At 39.5% G+C, this 17,675-nt stretch overlaps 2 protein-coding genes across 2 annotated transcripts in view; one reads left to right on the forward strand and one right to left on the reverse strand.

The window, feature by feature from the left end:
• Positions 1 to 17,675, forward strand: part of LGMN (legumain) — a 1,022,235-nt gene that overhangs the window by 901,480 nt on the left and 103,080 nt on the right. The gene's annotated exons all lie outside the window — the stretch shown is intronic.
• GOLGA5 (golgin A5) overlaps positions 1 to 17,675 on the reverse strand; it is a 46,439-nt gene that overhangs the window by 13,818 nt on the left and 14,946 nt on the right. The window contains exons 4-9 of the mRNA XM_050799059.1: positions 17,319 to 17,538; positions 16,462 to 16,585; positions 15,072 to 15,275; positions 10,376 to 10,546; positions 6,780 to 6,908; positions 1,925 to 2,023 (exon numbers count right to left, since the gene is read on the reverse strand). Coding sequence (XP_050655016.1) covers positions 1,925 to 2,023; positions 6,780 to 6,908; positions 10,376 to 10,546; positions 15,072 to 15,275; positions 16,462 to 16,585; positions 17,319 to 17,538 — 947 coding nt within the window. The remainder of the gene's footprint in view (positions 1 to 1,924; positions 2,024 to 6,779; positions 6,909 to 10,375; positions 10,547 to 15,071; positions 15,276 to 16,461; positions 16,586 to 17,318; positions 17,539 to 17,675) is intronic.

Consider the following 17,675-nt stretch of genomic DNA (forward strand, 5'->3'; position numbering starts at 1 on the left):
TTCAGAATAAATCTTAACTCACTCCAATGTGTGATTTTTTTTTTTTGACAATGTATTAAGATGCTGATCTCTTTTCAAATTGTACAAGTTAACTTAATTCTATGGGAGAAAGGTTTTTCTCTCTTCTAATTTGATGAAAAACCTTTAAGAGAAATCTTCCTATGGTTCGTTCTTTCTTTTTAAGAAACAAAGTCTCTCTCTGCTGCCCATGCTAGAGTACAGTGGGGTGATCACAGCTCACTGCAGCCTTGAACTCCTGGGCTCATGTGACCCTCATGTCTTAGCCTCCCAAGTAGCTGGGACTTACAGGTACATGCCACCATGTACCTAATTAAAAATATTTTTTAGAGATGAGCGTCTCACTATGTTGCCCAGGCTGATCTTGAACTCCTGACCTCAAGTGATCTCCCTGCCTCAGCCTCCCAAGTAGTTAGGACTACAGGCATAAGCCACGCTATGGTTAATTTTTTTTTTTTTTTTGAGACAGGGTCTCGCTCTGTCACTCAAGGTGGAGTGTAGTGGTGCACTGAGAGCTCACTGCAGCCTTGACGTCCCAGGCTCAAGTGATCCTCTCATATCAGCCTCTGAGTATCTGGGACTACAGGTGTGTGCCACCACACCTACTTTTTTTATTTTTTGTAGCGACAAGGTCTCACTATATTGCTCAAACTGCTGAGCTTAAGCAGTCCTCCTGACTTGGTCTCCCAAAGTGCTGGGATTTCAAGCATGAACTACCTCACCTGGCCTAATTCTTGATTAGCAAAAATGGTGCAATACTTCAGATACAGTAGGTACTCAATAAATATTTAGCAAATATAGAAATGTTTAAGGATTAAACCAGTTGGTAGTTTTTGCTCCTTCTTTTCTTTGACTTTCTGCTAGCACATCATGTTACCATTTATAAGTATTTCACAAAATAGGCAAGGGAAGAAGGGAATGCTCAAATCAGTGAGCTGTTCTCAACTCTTATAAAAAATAAGTCCTGGCTAACACGGTGAAACCCTGTCTCTACTAAAAATACAAAAAATTAGCCGGGCGTGGTGGCAGCGCCTGTAGTCCCAGCTACTCGGGAGGCTGAGACAGGAGAATGGTGTGAACCCGGGAGGCGGAGCTTGCAGTGAGCCGAGATTGCGCCACTGTGCTCCAGCCTGGGCGACACAGTCAGACTCCATCTCAAAAAAAAAAAAAGAAAAAGAAAAATTAAGACAAAATATTTCAAAACATTTCAAATTATGGACTACTATCAAGTCTGGAAACTTAAAACACCAAAATTATTTGACTTTTCATAGTTCAAACTAAGCCATTAACTAAAAAATAAAGAATAAATCTTTATGTAAATTATTCAAATTATTATTAAGTCCATTAAATCAATCATCTAAACCTAAAGAAGGAAAGGACAACTACAATTACAGGGAACATGAATGCATGAGTCTATCAACTAATGATAAAGGCTTTGGTAAGTCTGGGTGGTAGGCACGTGAGTGTCATTATTTTCTGTATGTTTTACATTTTCAGGGTTAAAAAAAGATCTTGGTGACTTTATGGAACACTGATTGACCATTAACAGAAATAAATAAATGATTTATCATTACATTTTTCTTAGGAAAATGAAATCACAATTATGAAACTGGCAATCAGTGTAACCACACTGAAGTCCAAAGGTCTGAAATTCCGGGGTAATTCTCATCTACTTGGTGACTCTGGCTACAACATACTTCCATAAGAAGCAAATCATAGAACAGAGCAAATGTAGACTCAAATGGCATTAGATGAAATTTTTATACCAGGTTGAAAAGAACTTACGCCACCACTGTTACAACAGAACTCAGGTGAAAACATGGGGAAAGGTTTTACTGTGTCTTTTTGTAAAAAATATAGTTTTTCCAGTGGCAACTTTTCACAAGTTGTGAATAGTGATTCATACCTGATTCCTGAGTTTTTGAATTTCTTCTTCTCGATCTTTAATTCTGCTTTGTAATGTGTTCTTGGTTCGATAAAGATCTTCTTCTATATAGTGGAACTCCTACAAAGTGAGGCACAAACAAAACAGAAGCGAAATAAGTGTACCCTATTCCATCCTCAGTACCTAAATCAGTGCCTGGCACATGGTAGACAATCGGTATGTGCTGAGCATATAACTCAGTATATAACTGAGTGTGTAACTGAGTGTATTATACAATGAGTATGTAACTGAGTGAATAACAGACTTGGATGGGTCTGATGAAAAGTTAGCACTTCAGTATGTATTGTAAACAAAGGCTTGTAATAAATAATTATTAACAGTGTAAATAATCAGAAAACAAAAAAAATGTTTATCTTGTAGTAATGAGGAAGAATGGATAATCTCTTCAAGAATCTCAGGTATATAGTATTAATATGACAGTCACAAACTGGAAAAACATTCATAAAATGTATGATAAAGATCAACATACTGTTCATAAAATTGATTAAAAACACAAACCAGGAACATTTTAAAAATAGGGAAAGTATGTGATACAAAGAAAAACAATAATTCAGTAAGGTGGCAGAATATAAAATAATATATAAAAATCAATAGTTTTATATAAAGCAGTTAGAAGATATGAGAAAAAGGCCCCAATAAATAATAGTAACAAAAATAAATTTAACAACAGATGTGTAAAACACATATAAAGAATACTTTAAAACATTTTTAAAGGGTACAAAAAATACCGGAACATATAAAAAGTCGTACCATATTCTTAGGAACACAACATCATAAAGATGTCAGTTCTCCTCTAATTAATTCATAAGTTTGACATCATCTCTACAAAAACAAAAGCTGTTATTATTATTATTTTTTTAACTACGTAAAGTTATTCCAGAATTCACATGGAAAACTGTAAGAAGGAAAAGCCAGGTTGGGCATGGGAGCTCACACCTGTAATTCTAGCACTTGGGGAAGCTGAAGTGGGTGAATTGCTTGAGCCCAGGAGTTCAAGACCAGCCTGAGCAACATAGTGAGACCTCATCTCTACAGAGTATAAAAAAATTAGCTGGGCTTGGTGGTGCGTGCCTGTAATCCCAGCTACTCAGGAGGTTGAAGTGGGAGGATTACCTGAGCCTGAGGAGGTTGAGGCTGCAGTGAGCTGTGACTGCACCACTGCACTCCAGCCTGGGTGACAGAGTGAGATCCTGGCTTTAAAAAAAAAAAAAAAGGAAAAAGAAAAGCCAGAATCTCTGAAAAGGAGAACAGGTCATAAAGACATTAAAACATATAAAATCTCAAAAATTAAAAGCAATTTGGTACTGATGCATAAACAGACAAACTGACTAATGGGAGAGAATAAAAGTCCAGAAGCAGATCTAGATACCTCGAGAATTTTAGGACATGATAAAGGTGACATCTCAAATCAATAAATATTTAAAAAAATGATACTAGGAAAACAGCCATATGGAAGAAAATTAGGTTGGATCTGTAGCTAACCTCACACATCAGAGTAAATTCCTAATAAATCAAAGATTTATATGCAAAAATGAAACCAAAAAAGTACTAGAAGAAAACTACAGGGGCAAATTTCTTCATAATTTCAGAAAGAGGAACACTGTGACTGAAAATCCAGAAGCCTTGGTAGAAAAGAATGATAAAGTTGACTATACAAAAATCAACTTCTGGCCAGGTGTGGTGGCTCACACCTGTAATCCCAGCACTTTGGGAGGCTGAGGCAGGTGGATCACTTGAGGTCAGGAGTTCAAGACCAGCCCTTGGCCAACATGGTGAAACCCCGTCTCTACTAAAAATACAAAAATTAGCCAGGCATAGTGGTGAACGTCTGTAATCCCTGCTACTCAGGAGGCTGAGGCAGGAGAATTGCTTGAACTCAGGAGGCGCAGGTTGCAGTGAGCTGAGATGGCGCCAGTGCACTCCGGCCTGGGTGACAGAGCGACACTCTGTCTCAAAAAAAAAAAAAAAAAATCAACTTATGCATGACAACAACACAAAATAAAAACCCTATGCAAACTAAAACACAAATGACAAGCTGGGAAAAATGATTTGCAATTCATATTACAGACAGAAGGATCATCCCCAAAAAGGCTAATACCTCTAAACTTATTAACAACTGCACTAATGCACTGTTTGTTTGTAGAATGGATCACTCAGAGTCAGCTCAGAATCTAACAGTAAAGTGCATGCCAATCCAAAAATGTGTCCAAATCACTGAAATACAATGTAGAACAGAGAAGAAGGAGTAACTGGAGTTACTAAGTACTTTTAAAAGCTTTATGCTTAACCGCTTAACCGTGAAGACAGTGAAGAGTAAAGCAGCAGTTCGGGAGCTGTCTGAACAAGTAAAGGTGATATGGCAGCACACTGCCAGAGACTCCGTTAAACATTTAGCTCAAGTTGTTCATCTCACAAATGGAAAAAAATCAAGAGAGGTGAGAAAAGAGATTATGAGAAAGGTAACTAGGGTAGGAGAATCACACTTTACAAGGTTTGTCTGCTTTCTTTTAAGTTCTAGGCAAGTACGAAACTTAAGGTTGATATTACTTAAATTAATAAGAAGCACTAAAGGACTCTTCAATTGCAAGATTAAACGCTTTCCATCTGGAACATCTGATTACTAAATAAATAGCCCATAGCTACATTAAGCTCCATTTTCTTCCACTTAACTCCCTCATTTTAAAAAGGCACTGGGAAGAGGTACAGTAAAAACCATCTACCACAATAAAATGAAAATTATCTCATTAAGCATCAAGAACATTAAATTGTTGCCTTTTAATATATAATAGTCCCTTGAATAAATTAAAATGCAATTTCTGAAAGGACAGCTGATGTTATAACTAAATTATCTAAAACTACCTATGACATACCCTGCAGGTTGTTACTTGGTGAGTTTTTCACTGAGTACTCAGGAAACAAATCTGAAGTACAACTTCCATAATAAAAAACATTTCTCTGAGAAGAGAACCAGTTTCAGAAGTAATAAATCCTAATGAAAAATGTCTTTAAAGAATTTAAATACAGAAAGATGGAAACATTAACAGTAAAGCACTGAGAATTATAAGAATAGTTTTCTTGTCTGTAAAATAAAGAGAAGAGTAGTGATTTACTTGTGAGTAGGAAATAAGATAATATGTACTAAATGCCTATAACAATGTTGTCACTTACTAAATTAGTGATGCTATTAACATTAGATATAGAACTTTATTCTGAAAATGTGGCTATGTTAAACTGTGTTAATATTGAAACTATTATATGAGTACATTAAAGTAAAATAATTTGGCTTGGGAGCATACAACTGCTACCTGAACAGTGAAATATAATTTTAAACATGATTTGTTAGAAGAGTCTGTATAAGACTTTTTTCTCAAGCAGAAAGAACAGTTAATATGGTACTAACATTGTATCTGTATTTTTATTAAATAATATTTACTACTGTTCCTAGAAAGCACAAATGCAATAAACTATGAAAACCAACTGATGAATATAATATGTTTTGAAGTTTTCTATACTAGGAGATATAACAAAATACAGACAGGGTAACAGAAAGCATTCTGGGCTCAGAAACAGGAAACCTTGGTTCTATTCCATCTTTAATTAGTTGTACCAGGCAAGTGCCATCACCATTCTGTGCCTCCATTTCTCATCTGTTAAGAAACAAAAATCAAGGAGGATGGTGTAGGGAAAAGAAAGAGAGATCAGACTGTTACTGTGTCTATGTAGAAAAGGAAGACATAAGAAACTCCATTTTGACCTGTACCCTGAACAATTGCTTTGCCCTGAGATGCAGCTAATCTGTAACTCTGCCCCAACCTTGAGCTCACAAAAACATGTGTTGTATGGAATCAAGGTTTAAGGGATCTAGGGCTATGCAGGATGTGCCTTGTTAACAAAATGTTTATAGGCAGTATGCTTGGTAAAAGTCATCGCCATTCTCCATTCTTGATAAATCAGGGGCACGATGCACTGCGGAAAGCCACAGGGACCTCTGCCCTGGAAAGGTGGGTATTGCCCAAGGTTTCTCCCCATGTGATAGCCTGAGATATGGCCTTGTGGGATGGGAAAGACCTGAGCGTTCCCCAGACCGACACCCGTGAAAGGTCTGTGCTGAGGATGATTGGTAAAAGAGGAAAGCCTCTTGCAGTTGAGATAAGAGGAAGGCCTCTTTCTCCTGCCTGCCCCTGGGAACTGAATGTCTCGGTATAAAACCCAATTGTACATCTGTTCTATTCTGAGATAGGAGAAAAACCGCCCTGTGGCAGGAGGTGAGACATGTTGGCAGCAATGCTGCGCTGTTAGTCATTACTCCACTGATGTTTGGGTGAGAGAAGCATCAATCTGGCCTACATGCACATCCAGGCATAGTACCCTCCCTTGAACTTATTTGTGACACAGATTCCTTTTTTCACATGTTTTCTTGCTGACCTTCTCCCCACTATCACCCTGCTCTCCTACTGCATTCCTCTTGCTGCAATAGTGAAAATAGTAATCAATAAATACCGAGGGAACTCAGAGACTGGTGCCGGTGCAGGTCCTCTGCATGCTGAGCACTGGTCTCCTGGGCCCACTGTTCTTTCTCTATACTTTGTCTCTGTGTCTTATTTCTTTTCTCAGTCTCTTGTCCCACCTGACGAGATATACCCACAGGTGTGGAGGGGCAGGCCACCCCTTCAGATGGGATGGGAAGGCAGGAAGAACTTGTGGGGTAACCCTGAGCCCATACTCTAAAAATTTCAGTAAGCTGCTTTCCTGGGAGGTCTCCTCATATGACTGCTAGAGGACAGAGTCTCAGTAGTCATCAATCTCAAATCCTGACCTGCTTCAGTCGCTCCAGTTCTGTCTCTAGTTCTTGTTTAGATGCTTTCTGCCCAGCTATTTGGTCGTGCAGATCCTGTAACTGTTCTCTTGCTGATTCTGCTTCATTAACTTGCTGTGCCTCCATATCCTAAAGAGAAAAAGCTTACATGTAAAAGCAATAAATAACATTCAGTTCAACATTTATTGAGCAATTTTTTTTTTTTTTTTTTTTAAGAATCGGAGTCTCATGGTCACCCAGGCTGGAGTGCAGTGGCACAATCATAGTTCATGGCAGCCTCAAACTCCTGGGCTCAAAGAGATCCTCCCACATCAGCCTCCTGAGTAGCGGGACTATAGGCACATGCCACCAGCTGGGCCTGGCTTAATTTTTTTTTTTTTTTTTTTTTTTTTAGAGATGGGGTATCTCTTTATTGCGCGGGCTGGTTGCAAACTCCTGGCCTCAAACAATCCTCCCACAGCACTGGGATTACAGGTGTGAGCCACACAACGTGACTACCATGCAATTACTATGTGCTAGGCTCAGGAGGCACTGAGGAATAAAGGTGAGTGAGACATGGTTTCAGCCTATAGGCAGCATATAACCTGACACCTTCATTGTCTACTATGGCTAACGGCTAGCAGAATGCATGGGGCGCTGCAGCTGCTGCAGCACATAAGCCATGTGGTTTCATGAGTATCAGCAGAGGCTCACTGGGAGGCTTATACCTTTACTCAAAAGCTAACGGTTTCAAAAAAAAATCAGAAACATAATACCACAAAGGACTTCACTGCATTAGTCCACTGAAATTGCAGGTTGTAATTAGTTTTGGCGTGCATCTGTGCCCCAGTGATCAACATATGATAAGAATATAACTTGTCTCGCATATCACCAGAAGTTGGCATATAATTTTCTTCTTCTAGCTTTATTTCTTTATTACTATTACTGGTTTTCACATGTTCCCGTGTTTCTTACTCTCATTTCTTTGAACTCACCTTCTGGATTTCCTGTCAAATCTCCTAGTAGCAAAAACATGGCTCTAGGTTTCTATATTTTCCCCAAATGGGTTAAGCATGAGTCCATTCATATGGCACAACAGGAGATGAAAATCAGCATCTTATTTTTGCTTTTTTATCTTTTGGTACATTCTTTTTCATATTCATCACCATAAACCTTGGAACTTCACATGCTGTTTGAAAGAACTAACAAGACGCCCAGATAATCACAGTGCAATCCTCTGAATTCACACAACTTTGCAGATTTAGAGGAAAAAGCAATAATGACAACGATTTTTCCCTACCTTTGAGTTTTCAGGGTTAGCAGAAGGCAGATTAATCTTTGTCATCAATTTGACTACATCGGGCAAACTCTTGAGAGGCAGGCACTATGCACAGTGGCCAAAAACACGTCCTGGAGTTAGACTAGGTTCTAATCATGGCCCTGCCACTTGACTAGTCTTGCAGCAAGTTACTTTCCTTCTCCACGCCTAAATTTCTTCAACTATAAAATGAGAATATCATTATCTCCCTCAAAAGGTTATGGTAAGGAATAAATGTAAGGATATATGTTAAGAGTTCTGTGCAGTATCTGGAACATATGTGCTCAGTAAGCAGCAGCTATTGTAATTATTTACAATTCTCCCATTTTGTTAGACCTAATAGTTATTATACACTGCATAAATTTTGAGAAGGGTAAGAAAATGGGTCAATGCCATTAATGATGCTGAGATACTAAATAAAACAAATATTTTTCATAATCTCACCAAAAAGAGGTGAACAGAGTAAGTTTAGCATCTACCCAATTTCTAAGTTTGCAGGACCGAATTCTTTGGAATTCAAATTCACAGATTTAAAAAAAAATCCTACTTTAATAACAATAAACCCAGAAATAATAGGAGCTATTATTTAACTGAGGGTCTATTACATGTCAGAAACAATGCTAGGCTCTTTATATATAATCCCTTATTGTCAAGAGAACCTTTGGTTTACTGCATTCTGTAGATGAGAAAATTAAAGCTCCGCAAGATGAAGTGCCTTGTGCAAGCAGCATCTGTTAAGTACCAAAGACGGACTCTATCCAGGTCTGTCTGCTATTCAAGTCTATGCTCTAGAGAAGGCATCCTATTCTCACAACTTTCATGCTTTCTTTTGTAGTTCACAAGTCTCACAATGTGCAGAGGTAATGCATGGATGAACAGTCTTTACAAGAAGTTCCTTTCTTTTCAGAAAAGGAAGCTCGTTGTGCTACACTTTATCTTCTCTCACCTTCAGAGACTCCTTCCTACAATATTGATGTCAAACACCCCCAAGTTTAAGCAAAATAAATGGCCCAACTTTACTTTTAGATTAAATACAGTAATTATACATAAACTATAAATTATAAGAGTAAGGATAAAACTGTAATTAGAAGACAATCCCTGAGCCCATACTAATATCAGAAAACATCTCAGCTTCACATACAAGCTCAAATCTGATTTGCTTTTCATCACTAGAATGTAAGCTCTATAATTACGAAGATTCTGTTCTAACTCCAAACCTAGGCACACGGCAGGCACTTGGTAACTATTTGTTGAATGAATGAATCTATTTTTTATCCCCATAACTTTATGGTCAACTTATGGACTAGAAACCTGGTCGGGCACGGTGGCTCACGTCTCTAATCTCAGCACTTTGGGAGGCCGAGGTGGGCGGATCACTTGAGGTCAGGAGTTAAAGACCAGGTTGCCAACATGTAGATACCCCATCTCTACTAAGAATACAAAAATTAGCCGGGTATGGTGGCACATGCCTGTAATCCCAGCTACTCAGGAGGCTGAGGCAGGAGAATCCCTGGAACCTGGGAGTTAGAATAGAGGTTGCAGTGAGCTGAGATCACGCCACTGCACTCCAGCCCGGGCAACAGAGCAAGATTCCATCTCAAGAAAGAAAGAAGAAAAGACAAGACAGACAGACAGACAGACAGACAGAAAGAACGAAAGAAAGAGAAAGAAAGAAAGAGACCTACTGCTTTACCCCAGCATGGGCTGCAACAGCCCTGCAATCCCAGCACTCTGGGAGGCTGAGGAGGGAGGATCACTTGAGGCCAGGAGTTTGGGACCAGCTTGTACAACATAGGGATACCCTGTCTCTACAAAATACAAAAATTAGCTGGGCGTGATGGCGTGTGCCTGTAGTTCCAGCTACTCGGGAGCCTGAGGCGAGAAGACTGCTTGAGCCCACGAGTTTGAGGCTGCAGTGAGATACAATCACACCACTCCAGGGTGGGAGACAGAGCATCCTAGCTAACACGGTGAAACCCCATCTCTACTAAAAATACAAAAAATTAGCCGGGTGTGGTGGCAGGCATCTGTAGTCCCAGCTACTCGGGAGGCTGAGGCAGAAGAATGGCGTGAACCTGGGAGGCGGAGCTTGCAGTGAGCCGAGATTGTGCCCCTGCACTCCAGCCTGGGTGACAGAGTGAGATTCCCTCTCAAAAACAAACAAACAAACAAACAAAAAACAAAGAAACCTATCGCTTTAGTAATGCTGCTTCCCCAGAATACAGAATCTATCACGTCTCAAACTGTTAACACCTGAGGGTATATGGTGTCTGCTAAGCTGAACCACCATGAATCTTACCTGTAATTCGGATCTGAGCTGATGTATCTGACCCATCAGCTTCTGTATTTCCTCCCTCTGCATCTCTTTCTCATGCCGAAGTTCTTCCAGCTCCATGCTATTGGCAGTGCTGCTATCTAGGCCTTCAAAACCAGAGCCTTCCTTCAAGCTGTTAATCAATTTTTCCTTAGACTGTTATAAAAAAAGAAATACGTTTAAGCAAAGCAGAGATTAGTCTGTATATTGAATATCATCTACTATACAGAAAATAACTCACTAAAAAAAATTCCATTATCTCCATCAAAGAAAGTCCACAGATTTTCTTAAATCCCTAAGGATAAAAAACACAACAGAGCCTTGCTGTATGATGTCCTTGGACTTTAGCCTCACAATCATGGTAAAGTTGAAAACTTGTTACGAATATGTTATGAATAAGATTTTTTTTCCAGCTGGGTGTGGTGGCTCATGCCTGTAATCCCAGCACTTTGGGAGGCTGAGGCGGGCGGATCACGAGGTCAGGAGATCGAGACCATCCTGGCTAATACGGTGAAATCCCCTCTACTAAAAATATAAAAGAATTAGCCGGGCATGGTGGTGGGCTCCTGTAGTCCCAGCTACTTGGGAGGCTGAGGCAAGAGAATGGCGTGAACCCAGGAGGCGGAGCTTGTAGTGAGCCAAGATCGTACCACTGCACTCCAGCCTGGGCGACGGAGCGAGACTCCATCTCAAAATAAAATAAAATAAGAGATTAAAAACAAATTATTTATTTATTTGAGACATGGTCTTGCTATGTTGCCCAGGCTGGTCCTGAACTCCTGGCCTCCAGGAATTCTCCTGCCTCAGCCTCCCAAAGTGCTGGGATTGCAGGAGTGAGCCACCACACCTGGCCAAATAAGACTTTTCTCACATTTTCTTCTCACGCTTTTTATTTTCCATCACATTCTACTCAACAAGTATTTATTTGGCATGGTGCTGTGTTCTGTGCAATATGCAATAAAGATAATGTCTCTATAGAGAGTACTCTCTGCCTTACAACCTAAAAGAGACGTTACAAGTATCCAGCAGAAGGCAATCTACACAAGTAGAAGTAGAGAGAGGGATATGGTCGGATTACTTGCAGAGTTCTGAGAGGAAAAACCACTTCTGGGTAAGAGGAGGCTTTAACTCTAAAAGAGCATAAATGTTGGCCTTAAAATATGGGTAGAAAAGTGCAGAGAAAAACAGACAGCAAAGCATAAAAATGCAAAAGCACAGAAAGTCTGTAAGAAAATATTGTGAGATGCAGCTCAGACAGTATTTTAGGACAAATTTGGAGAGGTTCCAGATCTCAGGCTAAAATATTTTAATATTATTTGGCAGGCTAAAACAAATTACCAAAAAGTAGAGAGAGGAGTGACATGACTAGAGATGTATTTTAAGAGGCTAACCTGGTGGTGCTATGAAGAAGGTGCTCACAAACGATGGTCTGTGGGCCTGTTTTTGTACAGCCTGAAAGCTAAATTTTTTTTTTACATTTTAAAAGGGTCATAAAAAATAAAAACAAAGAATATGTGATGGGAGACTACAGGTAGCCCACATAGCCTACAATATTTACTATTTGACCCTCTCAACGTTTTCTGACCCCTGAGATAAAAAATGAGTTTGAAGAAGAGATTTGACATGCAAAGACCAGTTTACAAAGTCCTAATTCTAGTCTAGGAACAATAAGGACCAGCAGCTTTCATGTTAAATTAAAATATTTTAAAGTCATTCTCCTCCATCAAAAATAATTTTTCCGTTTCTGGGTGGCAGGATTATGGGTTATTTCCATTTCCTTCTTCAAACTTTTTTTGTGTTCTTCAAATTTTCTATAATAAACACGATCATTTATAACATTTTAAGATCTTTTTAACAAAAAACCAGAAACCTCCCAACCTCATTCCCCCATCTAGCTACTGTCCTAGTGTCCACGGTCAAGCACCCTGCCTCTGTGTCTTCAGCTCCCAGTCCACCCCGGAACTCTCTGTTGAGAGGTCCCCAGGGACCTCCTTGTTGCCAAGTCCAGGAACTCTGCTCGGTATTCGTCACATCAGAGCCGCCTGCCGTGGTTGGTGATCATGCCCCACTTGAAACTCTCCCCCTGCTTGGCTTCATTGGATGGCATCAGTCTCCTCCTGGTTCTCTCCAATCTCTGACCGCTCATCTTCTCAGTATTTTTCTTTTGCAGGCTATCTCCCTTTGCCCAGTCTGTAAATGCTGATGTTTAAGACTGTGTCTTTAGACCTCAGCCTTTCTCCCCATTAGGTTACACATCACTCTTGGCTAATCTTACCTACTCTCCCAACTTACTTCTAATTACCTTTCTAACATTGTCACCTCAATGCTGCATCAATTTTGCATACTTACCATAATTTGTCATACTCTCCTTTAACCCTAACCTGCTCTTTCCTGTTTCCCGTTTTATTAACACAAGGAAACGTCATTCATACACTCAAACCAAAAACCTGGAGTCATCCTAGATTCCATTTGTCTTTTTCCCCATCCTTCCAATTAAATCTCCACATATCAAATACTCTATCGCCCACATATCTATTAGCTGTCCCTGGCCTGCCATCCTCACTGCCACAAACTTTGATAAGGTCCGCATTATTTCTTATGCTCACCTCTTCACCATCTACATGCCACTGATGTCACCATGCCACCCCTTACCACTTTCATGTTTTCAATAATTTACCAAGTACCAGGCACAGTGCTGGGGATACAACGATGAACATGACAGAGGCCCAGATCGCCCCTAACCTCTTCATCAGGCTGCCACAGTTCTCACACTCAAACCTGACCATGGCTTCTGCCTGTCGTTGAGCTTTATGAGTCTTTTGCCTCTCTTCTCTGAAGACATTATGTTCTAGCAGTATGGAACTAGTTGCAGTCCCTTAAATATGCCATGTTCTCTCTGGCTCCCTTGCTCTGGCACAGGTTGTTCTCTCGGAAATCTCTTCCCTATCGTGAGTCTTCCTATTCATCTTTCAAGTTTCTCTTTATACCACATCTCCTCAGTGCACTGATCTTTGACAGCCCCAGGAAAGTTTTAATGGATTCTTCCCTCAAGCTTCCACCGTACTACATCAATAACTTTATTACATCAATTATCTCAGTTTCTTTCCACTAAAATGAATGTCTTCTTAAAGGAAGAGGACACATCTTTTGAGCTTTGTATCCTCTGTGCCTATTGAGTAGTTAGGTGCTCAATAAGTAACTTTTCAATGAATTAACAAATTAGGGTGATACAAAAAAGTACTTAGGAAGAAGGGTTTGGGGAGGAGATGAATATGATACTTCATAGAAGCAGCATTAGAAAAAGGTATTCATAGCCATTAGGAGTTTGACACTAAAGGAAAAAGGTAAAGTCAAAAATGACCCTGAGGTTTCAAGCTTTACTGCCACATGGCAGTAACGTTGACCAAAAGAGGGAAATGAGGGAGAAGCTGGTCTGGGAGCTGAACACCCCATGTCTGCAAAGCAGGCAGCTGGACAACGAGGTCAGGAGGTCAGGCTTGGAAACATGCTTGAAGTCATATGCAGGCGGCTATTAGAGGCAGAGTGAGCATACGGCAATGCAAGGTAAGAAAGGACGATGAAAGAGGGTTCAGGCACAGTTTAGGAGGACTCTTACTCTTCGGAGATTGGGAAGAGGGCCTGAGAAAGACAGAAACAGCTGAAGAGGATAAAAAGAGAGCCAAGGAGATGTGAACAGCATAGAAGGCAGGAGTTCCAAGAAAGTGGGAGGGTTAACAGAGCCAAATGTTCTACCAAAATACAAGGTATGGAAACTAAGAAAAGGACAGAGAGTATTTATTTAGGTCATCAAATACTTTTGAGAAGAAATTTCAGACATGTAGTAGGAAAAGAAGGAGATAAGAGTTAACAAGTTCTACAGAAATGAAGACAGGATGCATACAACAATTCTGGTAACTATGACGTTGAAAGAAAGGAAGACAGGGAAATAGTGCAAAGTGGTCACAAAGCTAAAAGAGACTGTTTTTCTTGTAGGCAGGAGTCCGAGATCTAGTCTTCATTTTTCCACTAAGTAATCATGTGCTCTTAAGTAAGCTGAGCCAGAAGGCGGCAGCCGCAGAGAGGCACACACAGGAAGGAAGGGCATAGATTTACGGGGAAAGGGCTTACACATGAGATGGGAGATGGAATCAATGCACAGGCAGAAAAATGATCCTAGAAAAAAATGAAAGGACATGTTTTCCCTCTGAAATGAGGGGCAAAGGAAAGAACTCAAAAACGACATTAGATGACTGCAGTCTTTCTTAATAAAGTAGAGGGTAAGGTCACCTTAGATCTGAAGGAGGGGAAAAAAAGCTGGGTGAGGCAATTCTGAGAACTGGATGAGTCCTAGAGCAGTTGCTGCAAAAATTCAATAGGAGATCAACAAGGAAGAATGAACAGCTGCTCAACAACAAGCATTAATATCATCACAGTGAGTAAGGTGACAGGTTGAAGACCTGAACTAGGCAGTGGCAAAAGGAATTTTTTTTTAAAAGAAGTGGTAGGAACAAGAGACACCGCATCCTTTTAATAAAATTTCTAAAGTAGAGTAAGGCACCTAAAGCTAGCCAATCAGCCGAACACGAACAAAGCACCTCACACAGTATCTACACAGAGTCTCAAAGTGTCTTTCAGTTAACTCGCACATCTTAACATCCAAAAGTGTACATTTCATGCTTACTTGGAGTATTCTAGTAGCTTTTTGCTTGTAGTCAATTAATTCCTGCTTAGAGGACTCCAAGTTCAACTTATATAGCTTGACTTGCTGCTGCAGTTCATCAACCCTCTTCTTCTCATCTGAATATTTTCTTTCTGCCAGTGTAATTGCTTCTGCTAAATTCTGACGTTCCATTTCCACTTTATTAAGGCGTGCAGCAAACTCATTCTGTGGCAAATTTTTATATCATAATTATGATGTCATTTAGCTTTGAAACATATTTTACAACCATCCATTCGGATATCTTATGGGATTTATTAGCTCAGCCAAACAACATAATAGGGATGGGGAAAAAATTCTTAATTTGTTAACAGCTAAAGTACAGGAAATCTAAGGTTGTGGCTCCCAAACATGGCAACGCATTAAAATCAACTAGGAAGTTTGTTAAAAATACAGCCATCCAAGGCTTTCCCAAGCTTACTAAACTGGAATTTTCAAGATGCGCCTGGGAATCTGTTTTTTTTTTAAGAAATTTCTCAGGTGAAACTGGTCACTTGGATACTAGGTCTGGTCTGATATTAGCTGATCAACTGCTTCCAATTTAATAAGTAAATAAATAAGTGTAAATTACACTATATTTTAAAGAACCAGTATTCAAAAAATAACATAAAATATCTCATCAATAACTTTTAATATTGACTACATGTTGAAATGATTAATACTTTGAATATACTGTGTTAAATACATCATTAAAATTAAGAAACACACACTACCTGATACTTACTTTCAGGACTAAACTACTTTCACCTGTTGAAAAGCTAGCCCAGACCAGTGGTTTGCAACTCTGACCGCTCATTAGATACACCTGTGAATCTTGTAAAACCAAAGCACCAATACCTAGGCCCTACCTCATACAATGGAATGTGACTGCATATGGAGATCAGGCAGCATAAAGTATCACACAGGTGATTCTCATGTGTAGACAGGGCTGGGACTGAACTAGATGCAAAAATTCATCTAAGAGTGAAACTCTTTACATATTACATACAATTTTCTCCTGAAATAAAGGAGCCAGATTAATCTGGAATCAGAAAAAGCTTAAATTAATAAAAAACAAATACGACCCCCCCAACCATTAGCATTTAATCAAATAATGACAATGACTGTTGCAAAAAATAAGTAAAAGATGTATATCTCTAATGCACATTAACTATTTTAATTGTTTCTCAACACATAAAATTAAATTTAGCAAGGATCAAGCTAAATTTTCAAATATGTGATTTTTGTCACAGAAACAGAATTTTCTGAAATGCATTGCAGAATTGCATTAAAGAGTTAACGTGCTATGAAACAGCATAAAGTCATTTTTCCCGTGTCCAAGTAACAATAGGAATCTGTTGTCTCCCATTCTAACCTGCATCTGTTTATAGCTCTCCTGCTCTCTCTTCAGAGTGGCATCGGCTTCATGCAGTCTCTCCTGCAGAGTCTGCAGAGCTTGATTCTGCAGGCTATTACCTTCACTCTGATCCTGTATTATTCTAAAGGAAAATGCATCATGTGAAATAACTCATGTCCACAGTGTACCAGTGATAAGGCAGAGTAATTTTTAGAGCATCAGCTTGTCAGTCAAGCACAAAAAAAGATAATTTGACTGAAATATTTTTAGATAAATCTTTCCTGTCTAATGGAATATAATCTATGTTTTTAGGCATCCAAATATAAGCACACACCGTATAATGAAAGATTAATGACACTACAAATTCTTTTAAATTCAGAATTTGCTAACAATGCATCTCAGGGTTCAAACAACGAATACATTTTATGTTGTTGTTGAGGCGGAGTTTCACTCTTGTTGCCCAGCCTGGAGTGCAATGGCACAATCTCGGCTCACTGCAACCTCCGCCTCCTGGGTTCAAGTGATTCTCCTGCCTCAGCCTCCTGAGTAGCTGGGATTACAGGCATGCGCCACCACCCCCGGCTAATTTTTTTTTGTATTTTTAGTAGAAAGGGGGTTTCTCCATGTTGGTCAGGCTGGTCTTGAACTCCCAATCTCAGGTGATCCACCTGCCGCAGCCTCCCAAAGTGCTGGGATTACAGGCTTGAGCCACCACACCCAGCCAATGAATCCATTTTAAACATACACATTTCTAACACTACCAAAAGAAATATTCCCTCTTGTAAATTTCCAAGAAAGCTAAATTTGATAAGAGGATACACTACAATGTTTACCATTACTTGCTCATTTTTTTCATTATTCATAGAATCACCTACCGTGATTTTTCACTCTGTAAGGCTTCTAATGCTTCTGTGCGAGTACTCAGTAGCTGGTCAGCTTCCTGGAGTCTCACTTTCAGTACAGCCAGCTGGGAATCCTTTGCAGCCACAGCTTCAGTCAGGTCATCTACTTGGGCTCGGAGTTCTCGAGTCATTCGGTCACTCTTTGAATGGTCAGCATTCCACTTTTCAACTCTTGCTCTTGCTCTGTTTAATTCTATAAAAAATTTTAAATTTCTCTATACTAGCAAAATCAAACACATTTTTCTCAGAGCACATACAGTTTCTACTTTGAGTGCCTTTAGTACTTTCCTTATTGACAAAATTAGGAGCTTACAGGTATCTTCAATTTTC

The sequence above is a fragment of the Macaca thibetana genome, chromosome 7 (genome assembly GCF_024542745.1).
Source record: "Macaca thibetana thibetana isolate TM-01 chromosome 7, ASM2454274v1, whole genome shotgun sequence".
Lineage (NCBI taxonomy): Eukaryota > Metazoa > Chordata > Mammalia > Primates > Cercopithecidae > Macaca > Macaca thibetana.